Source organism: Panulirus ornatus, chromosome 1 (genome assembly GCF_036320965.1).
Source record: "Panulirus ornatus isolate Po-2019 chromosome 1, ASM3632096v1, whole genome shotgun sequence".
Taxonomy (NCBI): domain Eukaryota; kingdom Metazoa; phylum Arthropoda; class Malacostraca; order Decapoda; family Palinuridae; genus Panulirus; species Panulirus ornatus.
In genome coordinates, this window is record NC_092224.1 from 16,060,715 (window position 1) to 16,080,861 (window position 20,147).

The 20,147-nt window shown below is 40.7% G+C and overlaps 1 protein-coding gene across 4 annotated transcripts in view; it reads left to right on the forward strand.

The window, feature by feature from the left end:
• Mettl2 (methyltransferase-like protein) overlaps window positions 1-20,147 on the forward strand; it is a 55,060-nt gene that overhangs the window by 25,468 nt on the left and 9,445 nt on the right. For all 4 annotated transcript variants that reach the window (XM_071679554.1, XM_071679332.1, XM_071679421.1 and 1 more), the window contains one exon: window positions 14,588-14,760. In XM_071679554.1, coding sequence (XP_071535655.1) covers window positions 14,588-14,760 — 173 coding nt within the window. The remainder of the gene's footprint in view (window positions 1-14,587; window positions 14,761-20,147) is intronic.

Consider the following 20,147-nt stretch of genomic DNA (forward strand, 5'->3'; position numbering starts at 1 on the left):
AGCTATATAGACATTACCCTGAGGTATACACAGACATCAGTAACTCCTCACCTGGAATTGGATTTATTTCAGGTTTCATGTATAATCAACAGAAAAGACATAAGATATGTTGATAGATGTAGAAATGCCAAGAAGTATGCAGACCAGTTAAGGAAGAAATGCAGTTGCCATGGAAAAACAGAATTGCATTCAAGCTCCAGCCCCACATCTCTTTTTCTGTCTTTACTTAATGTCATGCACATGGTGGTGCTTGCTATTCATGAGTAGCTCTTTGCCTTTGAATACCATAGAACATTTAAATGATAATACAGCTGTTCTTTTTATGCCTTACTAATATTGAAATTTAATTGTTTAAACACTCGCATCATTTGGATCATCACATACACATATTGCTATAATCTTATCTGTGTACATGTGCTTCCTTTTCTAATCAGTCCACTTAAAGCAGTCCATTGATAGCATATCGAGCCCTATATACCCTATCATTCCATTTCATTCCTGCGTATTCAGGCCTCAGTTGCTCAAAATCTTTTTCACTTCATCCTTCCTTTTCCAGTTTGGTCAGCCCACTCTCCTTGTTCCCTCCATTTCTTAAACATATATCCTCTTTGTCACCCTTTCCTCACTCATTCTTACTATATGTCCAAACCATTTCAGCACACCCTTTCAGCTCTCTCAACCACACTCTTATTATTACCACACCTATCACTTATCCTTTCTTTACACACTCACTCAGACCATCCTCACACCATAAAAAAATTGTCCTCCCATATTCATTTCCAACACATCCATCCTCCACTGCACAGCCTTATCTAAAGTCCATGCCTCACATCCATATGATATTGTTTGAATTACTATTCCTTCAAACATACCCATTTTTGCCTTCCCAGACAATGCTCTCTCTTTCCACACATTTTTCAGCACTCCCAGATCCTTTTCCCCCTAACCCACCCTATGTCTCACTTCTGCTGCCATGTTCCATATGCTACCATGTCCACTTCCAGGTATCTAAAACACTTAAATTCATCCAGTATTTCTTATGTCAGACTCACACCTAACTTAACTGTCCCTCAGTCCTGCTAAACTTATTAACCTTGCTTTTTCACTTTTGCTCTCAATTTCTTCCATTCACACAGTTTTCCAGACTCAGTCACCAACTTCTGTAGTTTCTGCTTCAAATATGCCACCAGTGCTGTACGGATATTCATTGTATGTATGGATCATGGTGAAGTGCCTGAGGATTGGAAGAATGCATGTATAGTGCCATTGTACATTGTACAAAGGGAATAAAGGTGAGTGTTCAAACTACAGAGGCATAAGTTTGTTGAGTATTCCTGGAAAATTGTATGGAAGGGTATTGATTGAGAGGGTGAAGGCATGTTCAGAGCTCCTGACTGAGGAGGAGCAGTGTGATTTCAGAAGTGGTAGAGGATGTGTGGATCAGGTGTTTGCTTTTAAGAATGTGTGAGAAATATTTAGAAAAACAGATAGACTTGTATGTGACATTTATGGATCTCGAGAAGGCATATGATAGGGTTGATAGAGATGCTTTGTGGGAGGTAAGCTGCTAGAAGCAGTGAAAAGTTTTTATCACTGATCTAAGGTGTGTGTATAAGTAAGAAGAGAGGAGAGTGACTGGCTTCCGTTGAAGGTCAGTCTGCACCAGGGGTGTGTGATGTCCCCATGGTTGTTTAATTTGGTTATGGATAGGGTGTTAAGGGAGGTAAAGGCAAGAGTTTTGGAGAGAGGGGCGAGTATGCAGTCTGCTGGTGATGAGAGGGTCTGGAAAGTGAGTCAATTGTTCACTGAGGATACAACTCTGGTTGCTTATTCAAGTGAGAAACTGAAGAAGTTGGTGACTGGGTTTGGAAAAGTGTGTGAAAGGAGAAAGTTGAAAGTAAATGAGAATAAGAGCAAGGTTATTAGGTTCAGTAGGGTTGAGGGACAAGGTAATTGGGTTGTGAGTGTGAATGGAGAAAAATTAGAGGAAGTGAAGTGCTTTAGACATCTAGGAGTGGATTTAGCAGGAAATGGAATCATGGAGTGGAAGTTAGTCACAGGGTTTGGGAGGGGGCGAAGGTTGTGGGAGCAGTGAAGAATGTGTGGAAAGAGGGAACGTTATTTTGGAGGGCAAAAATGGGTATGTTTGAAAGAAAAGTAGTTCCAACAATATTATATGGTTGTACAGAGGAGGGTGGTTGTGTTGGAAATGTTTGAGGACAATACGTGGTTTGAAGTGGTTTGATCAAGTAAGTAATGAAAGGGTAAGAGAGATGTGTGGTATTAAAAAGGGTGTGGTTGAGAAAGCAGAAGAGGATGTGTTGAAATTGTTTGGACATGTGGAGAGAATGAGTGACGAAAGGTTGACAAAGAGGATATATGTGTCAGAGATGGAGGGAACAAGGATAAGTGGGAGACCAAATTGGAGGTAGAAGGATGGAGTGAAAAAGATTTTGAGCAATTGCGGCCTAAACATATGGGAGGATGAGAGGCATGCAAGGAATAGAGTGAATGGGAACAATGTGGGATACCAGGGTCAACTTACTGTCAATGGAGTGAACCAGGGCATGTGAAACATCTGGGGTAAACCCTGGAAAGGTCTGTGAGGCCTGGTTTTGGTCCATTACACATGCCTGAAAGAGACTGAGTGTGAATGAATGTGGCTTTTTTGTCTGTTTTCCTGGTGCTACCTCGCTGAACCAGGGGGTAGCAATGCTGTTTCCTATGTAGGAGGGTGATGCGGGAATGGATTAAAGGCAAGTAGGTATGAATATGTACATGTATATATATATGTATATATATATAGGGTGTTTTGGTCGTGGTGGTGTGCAAAGTGAGAGGGTTAGGGAAAATGATTTGGTAAACAGAGAAGAGGTAGTAAAAGCTTTGCGGAAGATGAAAGCCGGCAAGGCAGCAGGTTTGGATGGTATTGCAGTGGAATTTATTAAAAAAGGGGGTGACTGTATTGTTGACTGGTTGGTAAGGTTATTTAATGTATGTATGACTCATGGTGAGGTGCCTGAGGATTGGCGGAATGCGTGCATAGTGCCATTGTACAAAGGCAAAGGGGATAAGAGTGAGTGCTCAAATTACAGAGGTATAAGTTTGTTGAGTATTCCTGGTAAACTATATGGGAGGGTATTGATTGAGAGGGTGAAGGCATGTACAGAGCATCAGATTGGGGAAGAGCAGTGCGGTTTCAGAAGTGGTAGAGGATGTGTGGATCAGGTGTTTGCTTTGAAGAATGTATGTGAGAAATACTTAGAAAAGCAAATGGATTTGTATGTAGCATTTATGGATCTGGAGAAGGCATATGATAGAGTTGATAGAGATGCTCTGTGGAAGGTATTAAGAATATATGGTGTGGGAGGCAAGTTGTTAGAAGCAGTGAAAAGTTTTTATCGAGGATGTAAGGCATGTGTACGTGTAGGAAGAGAGGAAAGTGATTGGTTCTCAGTGAATGTAGGTTTGCGGCAGGGGTGTGTGATGTCTCCATGGTTGTTTAATTTGTTTATGGATGGGGTTGTTAGGGAGGTAAATGCAAGAGTCCTGGAAAGAGGGGCAAGTATGAAGTCTGTTGGGGATGAGAGAGCTTGGGAAGTGAGTCAGTTGTTGTTCGCTGATGATACAGCGCTGGTGGCTGATTCATGTGAGAAACTGCAGAAGCTGGTGACTGAGTTTGGTAAAGTGTGTGGAAGAAGAAAGTTAAGAGTAAATGTGAATAAGAGCAAGGTTATTAGGTACAGTAGGGTTGAGGGTCAAGTCAATTGGGAGGTGAGTTTGAATGGAGAAAAACTGGAGGAAGTGAAGTGTTTTAGATATCTGGGAGTGGATCTGTCAGCGGATGGAACCATGGAAGCGGAAGTGGATCATAGGGTGGGGGAGGGGGCGAAAATTTTGGGAGCCTTGAAAAATGTGTGGAAGTCGAGAACATTATCTCGGAAAGCAAAAATGGGTATGTTTGAAGGAATAGTGGTTCCAACAATGTTGTATGGTTGCGAGGCGTGGGCTATGGATAGAGTTGTGCGCAGGAGGATGGATGTGCTGGAAATGAGATGTTTGAGGACAATGTGTGGTGTGAGGTGGTTTGATCGAGTAAGTAACGTAAGGGTAAGAGAGATGTGTGGAAATAAAAAGAGCGTGGTTGAGAGAGCAGAAGAGGGTGTTTTGAAATGGTTTGGGCACATGGAGAGAATGAGTGAGGAAAGATTGACCAAGAGGATATATGTGTCGGAGGTGGAGGGAACGAGGAGAAGAGGGAGACCAAATTGGAGGTGGAAAGATGGAGTGAAAAAGATTTTGTGTGATCGGGGCCTGAACATGCAGGAGGGTGAAAGGAGGGCAAGGAATAGAGTGAATTGGAGCGATGTGGTATACAGGGGTTGACGTGCTGTCAGTGGATTGAATCAAGGCATGTGAAGCGTCTGGGGTAAACCATGGAAAGCTGTGTAGGTATGTATATTTGCGTGTGTGGACGTGTGTATGTACGTGTGTATGGGGGTTGGGCCATTTCTTTCGTCTGTTTCCTCGCGCTACCTCGCAAACGCGGGAGACAGCGACAAAGTATAAAAAAAAAAAAAAAAAAAAAAAAAAATATATATTTGTCTGTGTATGTATTTGTGTTTATATTGATATGTATATGTGTGAATATATGTAGGTATAGGCGTTTATATATATGTTTTGGGAGCAGCTGAATGAGTGTGTTAGTGGTTTTGATGCACAAGACCGGGTTATAGTGATGGGTGATTTGAATGCAAAGGTGAGTAATGTGGCAGTTGAGGGAATAATTGGTATGCATGGGGTGTTCAGTGTTGTAAATGGAAATGGTGAAGAGCTTGTAGATTTATGTGCTGAAAAAGGACTGGTGATTGGGAATACCTGGTTTAAAGAGCGAGATATACATAAGTATACGTATGTAAGTAGGAGAGATTGCCAGAGAGCGTTATTGGATTACGTGTTAATTGATAGGCGCGTGAAAGAGAGACTTTTGGATGTTAATGTGCTGAGAGGTGCAACTGGAGTGATGTCTGATCATTATCTTGTGGATGTGAAGGTGAAGATTTGTATGGGTTTTCAGAAAAGAAGAGAGAATGTTGGGGTGAAGAGAGTGGTGAGAGTAAGTGAGCTTGGGAAGGAGACTTGTGAGAGGAAGTACCAGGAGAGACTGAGTACAGAATGGAAAAAGGTGAAAACAAAGGACGTAAGGGGAGTGGGGGAGGAATGGGATGAATTTAGGGAAGCAGTGATGGCTTGCGCAAAAGATGCTTGTAGCATGAGAAGCGTGGAAGGTGGGTTGATTAGAAAGGGTAGTGAGTGGTGGGATGAAGAAGTAAGATTATTAGTGAAAGAGAAGAGAGGCATTTGGACGATTTTTGCAGGGAAATAATGCAAATGAGTGGGAGATGTATAAAAGAAAGAGGCAGGAGGTCAAGAGAAAGGTGCAAGAGGTGAAAAAGAGGGCAAATGAGAGTTGGGGTGAGAGAGTATCATTAAATTTTAGGGAGAATAAAAAGATGTTTTGGAAGGAGGTAAATAAAGAGTGTAAGACAAGGGAGCAAATGGGAACTTCAGTGAAGGGGGCTACTGGGGAGGTGATAACTAGCAGTGGTGATGTGAGAAGATGGAGTGATTATTTTGAAGGTTTGTTGAATGTGTTTGATGATAGAGTGGCAGATATAGGGTGTTTTGGTTGAGGTGGTGTGCAAAGTGAGAGGGTTAGGGAAAATGATTTGGTAAACAGAGAAGAGGTAGTAAAAGCGTTGCGGAAGATGAAAGCCAGCAAGGCAGCGGGTTTGGATGGTATTGCAGTGGAATTTATTAAAAAATGGGGTGACTGTATCGTTGACTGGTTGGTAAGGTTATGTAATGTATGTATGAGTCATGGTGAGGTGCCTGAGGATTGGCGGAATGCTTGCATAGTGCCACTGTACAAAGGCAAAGGGGATAAGAGTGAGTGCTCAAATTACAGAGGTATAAGTTTGTTGAGTATTCTTGGTAAATTATATGGGAGGGTATTGATTGAGAGGGTGAAGGCATGTACAGAGCATCAGATTGGGGAAGATCAGTGTGGTTTCAGAAGTGGTAGAGGATGTGTAGATCAGGTGTTTGCTTTGAAGAATGTATGTGAGAAATACTTAGAAAAGCAAATGGATTTGTATGTAGCATTTATGGATCTGGAGAAGGCATATGATAGAGTTGATAGAGATGCTCTGTGGAAGGTCTTAAAAATATATGGTGTGGGAGGCAAGTTGTTAGAAGCAGTGAAAAGTTTTTATCGATGATGTAAGGCATGTGTACGTGTAGGAAGAGAGGAAAGTGATTGGTACTCAGTGAATGTAGGTTTGCGGCAGGGGTGTGTGATGTCTCCATGGTTGTTTAATTTGTTTATGGATGGGGTTGTTAGGGAGGTGAATGCAAGAGTTTTGGAAAGAAGGGCAAGTATGCAGTCTGTTGTGGATGAGAGAGCTTGGGAGGTGAGTCAGTTGTTGTTCGCTGATGATACAGCACTGGTGGCTGATTCATGTGAGAAACTGCAGAAGCTGGTGACTGAGTTTGGTAATTGGTGTGAAAGAAGAAAGTTAAGAGTAAATGTGAATAAGAGCAAGGTTATTAGGTGCAGTTGGGTTGAGGGTCAAGTCAATTGGGAGGTAAGTTTAAATGGAGAAAAACTGGAGGAAGTTAAGTGTTTTAGATATCTGGGAGTGGATCTGGCAGCGGATGGAACCATGGAAGTGGAAGTGAATCATAGGGTGGGGGAGGGGGCGAAAATTCTGGGAGCCTTGAAGAATGTTTGGAAGTCGAGAACATTATCTCGGAAAGCAAAAATGGGTATGTTTGAAGGAATAGTGGTTCCAACAATGTTGTATGGCTGTAAGGCGTGGGCTATGGATAGAGTTGTGCGTAGGAGGGTGTATGTGCTGGAAATGAGATGTTTGAGGACAATATGTGGTGTGGGGTGGTTTGATCGAGTGAGTAATGTAAGGGTAAGAGAGATGTGTGGAAATAGAAAAAGTGTGGGTGAGAGAGCATAAGAGGGTGTTTTGAAATGGTTTGGTCATATGGCGAGAATGAGTGAGGAAAGATTGACCAAGAGGATATATGTGTCAGAGGTGGAGGGAACGAAGAGAAGTGGGAGACCAAATTGGAGGTGGAAAGATGGAGTGAAAAAGATTTTGAGTGATCGGTGCCTGAACATGCAGGAGGGTGAAAGGCGTGCAAGGAATAGAGTGAATTGGAACGATGTGGTATACCGGGGTCGACGTGCTGTCAATGGATTGAACCAGGGCATGTGAAGCGTCTGGGGTAAACCATGGAAAGTTGTGTGGGGCCTGGATGTGGAAAGGGAGCTGTGGTTTTGGTGCATTATTACATGACAGCTAGAGACTGAGTGTGAACGAATGGGGCCTTTGTTGTCTTTTCCTAGCGCTACCTCACACACATGAGGGGGGAGGGGGTTGTTATTCCATGTGTGGCGAGGTGGCGATGGGAATAAATAAAGGCAGAAAGTATGAATTATGTACATGTGTATATATATGTATATGTCTGTGTTTGTATATATATGTGTACATTGAGATGTATAGGTATGTATATTTGCGTGTGTGGACGTGTATGTATATACATGTGTACGTGGGTGGGTTGGGCCATTCTTTTGTCTGTTTCCTTGCGCTACCTCGCTAACGCGGGAGACAGCGACAAAGCACAATAGATAAATAAATAAATGTTTATATGAGTGGATGTGTCTGTTTCCTGGCACTACCTTGTTGATGTGGGAATTGGCAATCAAGTATAACAATGACAACAATGATTATTATTTTATCTCTGAGGTAGGGGAGAGAGAATTTCACCTCTTAATCCTCTTCATGTTGTAGAAGGTGACTAAAATGGGCAGGAGGGGGGGTTGTAAACCCTCCCTGTCTTGTATTTCAATTTCTGAAAGAGAAAAACAGAAGAAGGAGCCAGATTCAGATTGGGTTGCCTGAATGTGTGTGGATGTAACAAGGACGAGAAGATAGGAGAGATAAGTAGTATGTTTCAGGTAAGAAACATGGACATTCTGGCTATAAGTGAAAGAAAACTTAAAGGTAATGGGGAAGAATGGTTTGGAAATATCTTATGAGCATAGTCAGAGGTTGGTGAGAAGACAATAGCTAAGGAAGGAGTAGCACTACTCCTGAAGCAGGAGTTGTGGGAGTGTGTAATAGAGCGTAAGGAAATGAATTCTAGATTGGTGTGGGCAATACTTATGCACCAGGCCATGAGAAGAAAGATCATGAGAGGCAAGTTTTTTGGGTGTTAGTAATGGGTAATTTAAATGCAAAGGTAAGTAATGTGGCAATTGAGGGTATAATTGGGGTACCTGGGGTATTCAAGTATTATCAATGGAAATGGTGAAGAGCTTGTGAAGCTGTATGCTGAAAAAAGACTGGTGATTGGAATACCTGGTTGAAAAAGAGGGATATACACAAGTATATGTATGTGAGTAGAAAAGATGGTCTACAGGCATTATTAGATTACATGTTAATTGATAGGCATTTACGTAAAAGACAGACTTTTGGATGTAAATGTGCTGAGAGGGGCAGCTGGTGGATGTCTGATCACTATCTTGTGGAGGTGAGGTGAAGATTTGTGGAGGTTTTCGAAAAAGAGGAAATAATGTTGGGGAGGAGAGAGTGGTGAGAGAGAGTGAGCTTGAAATGAAGACTTGTGTGAAAAGATACCTGCAGAAATTGAGTGTAGAATGGCAAAAGGTGAGAGTGAATTAAGCAAGGGGAGTAAATGAAGAATGAGAGGTGTTTAGGGAAGCAGTGTTGCTATGTGGAAGAGATGCATGTGGCTTGTGAAAGGTGGAAGGTGGGCAGATTAGAAAGAGTAGTGAGCGGTGAGATGAAGAAGTAAAGTTGCCAGTGAAACAGAAGATAGAGGCATTTAGGAGGTACTTACAGGGAAGGAGTGCAAGTGATTGGGAGATGTATGAGAGAAAGTGGCTGGAGGTCAAGAGATAGGTGCAGGGATTGAAAAAGAGGGCAAATGAGAGTTAGGGTGAGAGAGTATCATTAATCTTTTAGGAGAATAGAAAATGTTTTAGGAGGTAAATGATATGATAAGACAACAAATGGAAACATCGGTGAAGGGGGCAAAAGGGAAAGTGATAACTGATACTGATGAAGAGAGGAGGAGATGGAGTGAGTATTTTGAAGGATTGTTGAATGTGTTTGATGACAGAGTGGTAGATGTTGTGTGTTTTATTCGGGGTGGTATGCAAAGTGAGAGAGTCTAGGAGAGTGGTTTGGTGAAGGGAGAAGAGGTAGTGAAAGCCTTGCGTAAGATGAAAAGTGGCAAGATAGCTAAAGTGGATAGTATTGCAGTTGAATGTATTAAGAAAGGAGGTGATTGTATTGTTGATTGGTTGATGAGTATATTCATTGTAGGTATGGATCATGGGGAGGTGCCTGAGGATTGGCAGTATGCATGTATAGTGCCATTGTGTAAAAAACAAAGGGTATAGAGGTGTGAGTTCAAACTAAAGAGGTATAAGTTTTTTGAGTGAACCTGGTACGTTATATGTGAGGATATTGATTGAGAGGATGACGGCATGTACAGAGCATCAGATTGGGGAGGAGCAGTGTGGTTTTAGAAGTGGTAGAGGATGTGTGGATCAGGTGTTTGTTTTAAAGAATGTGTGTGAAATATATTTAGAAAAGCAGGTGGATTTGTATGTGGCATTTATGGATCTGGAGAAGGCATATGATAGGATTGATAGAGATGCTTTGTGGAAAATCTTAAGAATTAATGGTGTGGGAGGTAAGCTGCTAGAAGCAGAGAAGATTTTACCAAGATGTAAGGTGTGTGTACGAGTAGGAAGAAGGAGAGTGAATGGTCCAAGTGAAAGTTGGTCTACAGCAGGGGTGTGTTATATTAGCATGGTTGTTTGATTTGTGTATGGATGGGTTGGTGAGGGAGGTAAATGCAAGAGTCTTGGAGAGAAGGGCAAGTATGCAATCTGTTGTTATCTGAGGGCCTGCAAATTGAGTCAGTTTTGTTGTTTGCAGTTGATTCAGCACTGTTGGCTGATTCAAGTGAGAAACTGTAGAAGTTGGTGACCAAGATTAGAAGAGAATGTAAAAGAAGAAAGTAGAAAGCAAATGTGTATAGAATTAAGGTTATTAGGTACAGCGGGGTTAGGGGACAAGTTAACTGGGATGTAAGTTTGAATGGAGAAAAATTGGAGGAAGTGAAGGGTTTTAGATATTTGGGAGTTGACATGGCAGCGAATGGAACCCTGGAAGTGGAAGTGAGTTATAGGGTTGGGAAGGGTGTGAAGGCTTTAAGAGCAATGAAGAATGTGTGGAAAGAGAGAACATTATCTGGGAGGTATCTTTGAAGGAATAGTAGTTCCAACAATATTATGTAGGTGTGAGGCATGGGCAGAGGGGAATGGATGTGTTGGAAATGAAATGTTTGAGGACAATATTGGGTGTAAAGTGGTTTGATCAAGTAAGTGATGAAAGGGTAAGAGGGATGTGTGGAAGTAAAAAGAGTGTGGTGGAGAGAGCAGAAGAGAATGTGTGAAAATGGTTTGGACATATGGATAGAATGAGTGAGGAATGGTTGACAAAGAGGATATATGTGCCAGAAGTGGCGAGAACAAGGAGAACAGGGAGACTAAATTGGAGATGGAAGGATGGAGTGAAAAAGCTTTTGAGCAATTGGGGCTGAACATGCAGGAGGGTGAAAAGCGTGCCTGGAATAGAGTGAATTTGAACGATGTGGTATACTTGGGTCAATGTTCTGTCCGTGGATTGAACCAGGAATGTGAAATGTCAGGGGTGAACCATGGAACGATCTATAGGGCCTGAATGTGGATAGAGAACTGTGGTTTCAGTGCATTGCCCATGACATCTTGCATATGGGTGTGAGTGGATGTGGCCTTTTTTCTTCTGTTTCCTGTCATTGCCTTGCTGATTCTGGGGGTGGCAATCAGGTATGGGGGAGAGAAGGGAATGTATATGTTATGATTTTTTCTCTTCATGAATTTATGCTTTTTCTGTAACGCAGGGTGGCATCAGGAATGGATGGCAACAAGCAAGTATGAATATGTACATGTGTACTTATATGTATGTGTAGTTATGTGTATATATATGTATATATGCACATGCATATGTATGTGTATATGCATATATGTACAAATGCTCCTAATATACGTCCAAGTTCCATTCTGTCTGGCTGGTTGGATCTCGAAATGGACATGTCAGATGTATGTCAGTCTGGCCTATGGAATTCATATACCTGTACAGCATTCTTTTATCCTACTCAATGTCCATTGTGATTATCTTTTTTTATATTATTTTCTAGTTTCTTTTTACCTTTTATTCAAGATTCTTTATCAACCATGATTTGCCTCGTTGTGAAGTTCTCAGTGTAATCCTCTCCCGCTTGCTCCTTCATTGTCACAAAAAGACTTCTAGCCTTCACCTGAATTGTTAGTAAGCTTAGTGGTACTTCTTTTTTAATATGATCTTCCATCCATGGCATCAGCAACTTTCCCAGATGGGTCCTTGTTGTTGCTTTGTTATTACTGAAGACTTCATACTTGCTGAACCTTTCACTGCTTCACATATTTTTTCATTTTCTTTTAGAATTGTGGAGACCATCGAATGAGGCATCTGTAGATCACATGCAATCACTTTTTTCCTCCTTCATATTGGGTGATTACCTTCATTTTTGATCGCAAATCAAGCATCTTCCTTAGCTTCTTGCCAGATGTATCAGCATGTGATGAGTTTTTTCTTCTGTTCGTTATCTTTTTTGATAAAGAAATGGTTTAATTCAACATGAAAATTCGTTAGATTCACTTGATTAACGAGTACTTACTGAATGTTAAATGAGAGCAAGAACTGAGTGAGATGCTGTGATGTACACAATGGAGGGATTGTTTGACATACAATAGTGTATGCCCACAGCCATTAGCACTAGTGTACATATGACCAGGCATAATTTTTATATTTACTTATATTTTTTATTCATGTTTTTTCCCATTTGTATGTATGGATGGTCATAAGTCGCAAGGTCATAAGTTGGGGAGCTTCTGTATACATATATATGCATGCGAGCAGGTGTGTCATTCTTCGTCTGTTTCCTAGCACTACCTTGCTAACACAGGAAATGCCAATCAAGTATGAAAAAAATCATTACTATTGGTATTTTCGAGGACAATATGTGGTGTGAGGTGGTTTGATTAAGTAAGTAATGAAAGGTTAAGAGAGATGTGTGGTGATAAAATGAGTGTAGTTGAGAGAGCAAAAGAGGTTATGTTGAAATGGTTTGGACATATGGAGAGAATGAGTGAGGAAAGGTTGACAAAGAGGATATATGTGTCAGAGGTGAAGGGAACAAGGAGAAGCAGGAGACCAAATTGGAGATGGAAGGATGGAGGGGAAAAAGATGTTGAGCGATTGGGGCCTAAACATTTAGGAGGGTGAGAGGTGTGGAATGAATAGAGTGAATTGGAATGATGTGGTATACTGGGGTCAATGAGCTGTCAATGGACTGAGCCAGGGCATGTGAAACATTGGGGTAAACCATGGAAAGGTCTATTGGGCCTGGATGTGGATAGGGAGCTGTGGTTTCAGTGCATTACGCATAACAGCTGGAGACTGAGTGTGAACGAATGTAGCCTTTTCTGTCTGTTTTCCCAGTGCTACTTCGCTGACACAGGAGGTGGTGATGCTGTTTCCTTTGGGGCGGGGTTTTGCTGGGAATGGATGAAGGCAAGCAAGTATGAATATTTACATGTCTATATATGTATATGTCTGTGTTTATGTATGCATATGTATGTTTTTGTGTATTTATTGATATGTATATATATATGTATATGTATGTGTATGTGAATGTATGTATATATGTGTGTATGTGAGTGGATGGGTCTTTCTTCGTCTGTTTCTTGGTGCTACCTCACTGATGCAGGAAATGGCGATCAAGTATAGTAAAACAAATGTAAATAGTATTTCCTTTTTTACATATTCACTATTTCCCACATTAGTGAGGTAGCCGCAAGAACAGCGGACTAAGCGTTAGAGGGAAAAATCTTCACTTGGCCCCCCTCCTCTGATTCTTCTTTTGGAAAATAAAACAGGAGTGGAGGTTTTCCAGCCCCATGCTTCCACCCCTTTTAGTTGCATTCTGTGACATGTAGGGAATACTTGGGCAGTATTCTTTCTTCCCATCACCAGTTCTTATAATTATTATTATTATTATTATTATTATTATTATTATTATTATTATTATTATTACTATTATCATTATTATTATTATTGTTATTATTATTATTATTATTATTATTATTATTATTATTATTATTATTATTATTTATTTATTTATTTTTATTTATTTTGCTTTGTCACTGTCTCCCGCGTTAGCGAGGTAGCGCAAGGAAACAGACGAAAGAATGGCCCAACCCGCCCACATACACATGTATATACATACACGTCCACACACGCAAATATACATACCTGTACATCTCAATGTACACATATATATACACACACAGACATATACATATATACACATGTACATAATTCATACTGTCTGCCTTTATTTGTTCCCATCGCCACCCCGCCACACATGGAATAACAACCCCCTCCCCCCTCATGTGTGCGAGGTAGCGCTAGGAAAAGACACCAAAGGCCCCATTCGTTCACACTCAGTCTCTAGCTGTCATGTAATAATGCACCGAAACCACAGCTCCCTTTCCACATCCAGGCCCCACACAACTTTCCATGGTTTACCCCAGACGCTTCACATGCCCTGGTTCAATCCATTGACAATTATTATTATTATTATTACTGTTATTGTTATTATCATCATCGTCATCCCAAGACCTCCAGGGGCCCCTGCAGCTTGAAGGTTCTACTATATTCAGCTGTATGGAAAGAAGAGATTCTTTTGGAATTAGTTGACACAACTTTTCCAATGATGACTTTTCAGCATAACTACCAGCAGGCAGAGTTTAGTAGTCGTTTAGGGCTTGAATGTGGATAGTATTCTCTTTTTTTGTTACATTATGAATGACAACTAGATGTTTGGTCTGAGCTAATAAGGCAATTGTTCTTTTGTTCTTGATGCTTCTTTGCTAAACAAGAAAGGCAGTAAAGTATGAGAAAATTATACATTGCTACATTAACATCACATGGAGATTTTTTTTATAATAAGAAGTTAAGCAACATTTCATTTAGGTTATGGAAGGAAGATTAGATATGTTTTTGTCAGTTCAGGAATCATTAACTTTTTCTTGCCGTATAATCATTTTATCTATGGCAGACATACATAGTTGAAGCCCTTCTGTTCAAGAAATAAAATACTTGTGACCTCTCATTCGAGGCTTTTTTTCTGCACTGTTTCATAGAATGTTAGAAGGTATGATCCAACACCTCCATGTCTGTGTTAAGTTTTCTGACACCAACACTCTAGGTCGAGAAAAGAGCCTCACAGTAAAACTCAAAACTTATTTTCATTTACAGAGATATATTGTAATTACATTAGTTTACTGCATTGTATATCACTGCATCACAGCTGCACTTTGTTTCCCTAGGTTGATGCAGGTTGTACAAAACATGGCAGCATATCTTCGTCCTGGAGGTGTTTTGCTTTTTCGTGATTATGGTCGCTTTGATATGGCACAACTCCGATTTAAGAAGGGAAGATGCCTGGCAGACAACTTTTATGTTCGTGGAGATGGAACACGATGTTACTTCTTTACCCAAGGTATTTAGATGATTATTGAGTAATATGAATGATGTTATGTATCAGGTTTATAATGGTGAAAAGGAACTGAATTAAGCTTATGACTTTGGTTTTAATTTTGGTTTGTGATTAGACAGGTCTAGCATTATTAAATCCTGTGTGCTCATATGTGGTTAGTCCACTGTCCCAAATACCCAAAGAAAGTTACTAATCTTTCTACACACTACATCTTGCTATTCAGTGTAAAAAGAAATAGAATCTAACTGTATGAGGAGAAAGTGGGGCAATAACTTGCTGGTTTTTTGTTTTTGCTGAATATGTCACCCTTTTGATGAAAAAGACTAAAGACACATTTCTGACCAGTTTTCTCACATTCTTTTTGCCATTTCCCAAATTCAAAGCTACATAGTGTGGTTCTTACACAGGCCTCTCTAGAAAAGGTGTGTCACTTAATGTTAATGCACATTGAAATATTCGCTAAAGAATTTTGTATATTGGTTTAGCTCCCAGGTAAAATGGTTTTGACATTCATCCATGATAATGAATAAGATTAGGATGAAAAGAATTAGTTATCTTAGCAAATAAGTTCAACAATATATGGACAGAAAGAGCAGTGTTAAAGAAGCAAAACAAGATGGAAGATTATGAACAGCAATATTTATGTACTGTGGATTTTAATAATGCGTAACAAGGTGTTGAAAGGAGAAACATCTCTAGATTAGCCAGAACAAGAATCTTGATTTTGAGAAAGGAGAATTATTTCCCTTTTTTTTTTAAAACAAAAATCATGTGGATGGATTTCCTTGGTTACTAGAATTAATTCTTATAGATGAAATTGTCATTATACACAGAGGTACAAACTGATAATCTATTTCAAGCGTTTCATTATGCCAGAACTACAGGTTATTTTGAAGTACATTTGTGTATAAGACTGTCTGTTTGTACCCAGATGCTTACTTAAGAAATTGTCACAAAAAATATTGATATAGATGAAACTGTGGGCTTCTTTATAGGTTTGGAGTGGTTATCAGAATGGCTGCTGTAATGATGGAAGGCAGGGCTCTGGTTCTGGTGCATTAACCTTTCACTGTTGGGAGTCATCATAAGATGATTAGTGTAGCAGGGACCAGGAGTCATCATATGAGCACTAGTTTTTGCAAGTTTGATTTGAATACCCTGTCAGCATTTTGACTTTTGTATGGCTGCTGTGTCTCTTGTTTACTGTTGGAGCGTATTTTAGAGGATACCACTATCTGGAAGCAATCTTGAAGTGTATATGTATGCAAATATTTTTGAATGTTCACTGTACATGTGTAAAAATTTGTAAATATATGTAAAAATACATGCTCATATATCTGTGAATATTTATTATGATTTATTGAACTTGATCGCCGTTTTCCATGTCAGCAAAGTAGTGCCAGGAAATAGACGAAGAAAGACCCATCCACTCATATACACTCACACACACACATATATATATTTTTTTTTATTATACTTTGTCGCTGTCTCCCGCGTTAGGAAGATAGCATAAGGAAACAGGTGAAAGAATGGCCCAACCTACCCACATGCACATGTATATATATACACGTCCACATGCGCACATACATTTCAACGTATACATATATATACATACACAGACATAATACATATATACACATGTATATAATTCATACTTGCTGTCTTTATTCATTCCTGTCGCCACCCTGCCATACATGAAAATGACCCCCGTCCCAACCACACACGTGCGAAGTAGCGCTAGGAAAAGATAACAATTGCCACATTCGTTCACACTCAGTCTCTAGCTGTCATGTATAATGCACTGAAATCACAGCTCCCTTTCCATATCCAGGCCCCACAGAACTTTCCATGGTTTACCTCAGATGCTTCACATGCCCTGGTTCAATCCATTGACAGCACGTCAACCCTGGTATACCACATCGTTCCAATTCACTCTATTCCTTGCACGCCTTTCACCCTCCTGCATGTTCAGGCCCAGATCACTCAAAATCTTTTTCACTCCATCCTTTCACCTCCAATTTGTTCTCCCACTTCTCCTCGTTCCCTCCACTTCTGACACATATATCCTCTTTGTCAATCTTTCCTCACTCATTCTCTTCATGTGACCAAACCATTTCAATACACCCTCTTCTGCTTTCTCATCCACACTCTTTTTATTACCACACATCTCTCTTACCCTTTCATTACTTACTTAATCAAACCACCTCACATCACATATTGTCCTCAAACATCTCATTTCCAACACATCCACCCTCCTCTGCACAACCCTATCTATAGCCCACATCTGGCAACCATATAACATTGTTGAAACAACTATTCCTTCAAATATACCCATTTTTGCTTTCCGAGATAATGTTCTTGCCTTCCACACATTCTTCAACACTCCCAGAACTTTTGCCCCCTCCCCCAGTCTGTGACTCACTTCTGCTTCCAGGGTTCCATCTGCTGCCAAATCCACTCCTAGATATCTAAAACACTTCACTTCCTACAGTTTTTCTCCATTCACACTTACCTCCCCATTGGGGAAGAGCAGTGTGGTTTCAGAAGTGGTAGAGGATGTGTGGATCAGGTGTTTGCTTTGAAGGATGTATGTGAGAAATACTTAGAAAAACGAATGGATTTGTATGTAGCATTTATGGATCTGGAGAAGGCATATGATAAAGTTGATAGAGATGTTCTGTTGAAGGTATTAAGAGTATATGGTGTGAGAGGCTAGTTGCTAGAAGCAGTGAAAAGTTAAGTTTTTATCGAGGATGTAAGGCATGTGTAAGAGTAGGAAAAGAGGAAAGTGATTGGTTCTCAGTGAATGTTGGTTTGTAGCAGGGGTGCGTGATGTCTCCATGGTTGTTTAATATCTTTATGGATGAGTTTGTTAGGGAGGTGAATGCAAGAGGTTTGGAGAGAGGGGCAAGTATGCCATCTGTTGTAGATGAGAGGGCTCGGGAAGTGAGTCAGTTGTTGTTTGCTGATGATACAACACTGGTGGCTGATTTGGGTGAGAATCTGCAGAAGCTTGGTAAAGTTTGGTAAAGTGTGTGAAAGAAGAAATCTGAGATTAAATGTGAATACGAGCAAGGTTATTAGGTACAGTAGATTTGAGGGACAAGTCAAGTGGGAGGTAAGTTTGAATGGAGAAAAACTGGAGGAAGTGAAGTGTTTTGCATATCTGGGAGTGGATTTGGAGGCGGAAATGAGTCACAGGGTGGGGGAGGGGGCGAAAGTTCTGGGAGCATTGAAGAATGTGTGGAAGGCGAGAACATTATCTCGGAAAGCAAAAATGGGTATGTTTGTAGGAATAGTGGTTCCAACAATGTTATATGGTTGCGAGGCATGGGCTATAGATATGGTTGTTCAGAGGAGGGTGGATGTGTTGGAAATGAGATGTTTGAGGACAATATGTGGTGTGAGGTGGTTTGATCGAGTAAGTAATGAAAGGGTAAGAGAGATGTGTGGTAATAAAAAGAGTGTGGTTGAGAGAGCAGAAGAGGGTGTGTTGAAATGGGTTGGTCACGTGGAGAGAATGAGTGAGGAAAGATTGACAAAGGAGATATATGTGTCAGAGGTGGAGGGAACGAGGAGAAGTGGGAGACTCAATTGGAGGTGGAAGGATGGAGTGAAAAACATTTTGAGTGATTAGGGCCTGAACATGCTGGAGGGTGAAAGGCATGTAAAGAATAGAGTGAATTGGAACGATGTGGTATACCGGGGTTGATGTGCTGTCAATGGATTGAACCAGGGCATGTGAAGCATCTGGGGTAAACCATGGAAAGTTTTGTGGGGCCTGGATGTGGAAAGGGAGCTGTGGTTTCGGTGCGTTATACATGACAGCTAGAGACTGAGTGTGAACGAATGTGGCCTATGTTGTCTTTTCCTAGCGCTACCTCGCAAGCGTTGTGGGGGGGTGAAGGGGGTGTCATTTCATGTGCGGTGGGGTGGCGACGGGAATGAATGAAGGCAGAAAGCAGGAATTATGTACATGTGTATGTATATGTATGTCTATGTATATATATATATACGTTGAAATGTATCAGTATGTATATGTACGTGTGTGGACGTGTATGTATATACATGTGTATGTGTGTGGGTTGGGCCATTCTTTCATCTGTATCCTTGCGCTACCTCGCTAACACATAGACAGCAACAAAGTATAATGAAAAATAATTTAAAAGAAAATATATATATATATACACATGCATACACATACATGTACATACATACGCATGTGCATATTCATACTTGCTAACCTTTATCCATTCCTGGTGCCACTCTACCCCACAGGAAACAGCATCACCAGGAAACAGATGAAAAATGCCATATCTGCTCTCACTCAGTCTCTAGCTGTCATGTGTAATTTACCAAAACCATAGCTCTCTATCTACATCCTGGCTCCACAGACCTTTCCATGGTTTATCTCAGAAGTTTCATGTGCCCTGGTTCTGTCCACTGACAGCCCATTGACCCTGGTGTACCACATCGTTCCAATTCACTCTATTCCTTGCACGCCTCTCACCCTCCTGTATGTTCAGGCTCCAATTGTTCAAAATCTTTTTCATTCCATCCTTCCACCTCCAATTTGGTCTCCTGCTTCTCCTTGTCCCTTCCACCTCTGACACATATATCCTCTTTGTCAATCTTTCCTCTCTCATTCTCTCCATATGTCCAAACCATTTCAACACACCCTCTTCTGCTTTCTCAACCACACTCTTTTTGTTTCAACACATCTTTTTTACCCTTTCATAATTTACTCGATCAAACCACCTCACACCACATATTGCCCTCAGACATTTCATATCCACCACATTCATCTTCCTCCATAAAACCCTATGTTTAGCCCATGCAGCACAACCATATCATATTATTTGAACTACTATTCCTTCAAACATACCCATTCTTGCTCCGAGTTAAAATTCTCTCCCTTCACACATTCTTCATCATTCTCAGAACCTTCGCCGCCACCCCCCACTCCCCCACCACACACACACACACACACACACAAACACACACATTGTGTGACTCACTTCTGCTTCCATGGTACCATTCGCTGCTAAGTCCACTCCCAGATATCTAAAACACTTCACTTCTAACAATTTTTCTCCTTTCAAACTTACATCCCAACTAACTTGTCCCTCAGCTCTACTGAACCTAATAACCTTGCTTGTATTCACATTTACTCTCAACTTTCTCCTTTCACACACTTCCAAACTCAGTCACCAACTTCTGCAGTTTCTCACTTGAATCAGCCACCAGGGCTGTATCATTAGCAAACAACAACTAACTCACTTCTCAAGCCCTCTTATCCCAACAGACTGCATACTCGCCCTTCTCTCTAAAACTCTTGCATTTACCTCCCTAACCACCCCATCCATAAAAGAATTAAACAACCATGGAGA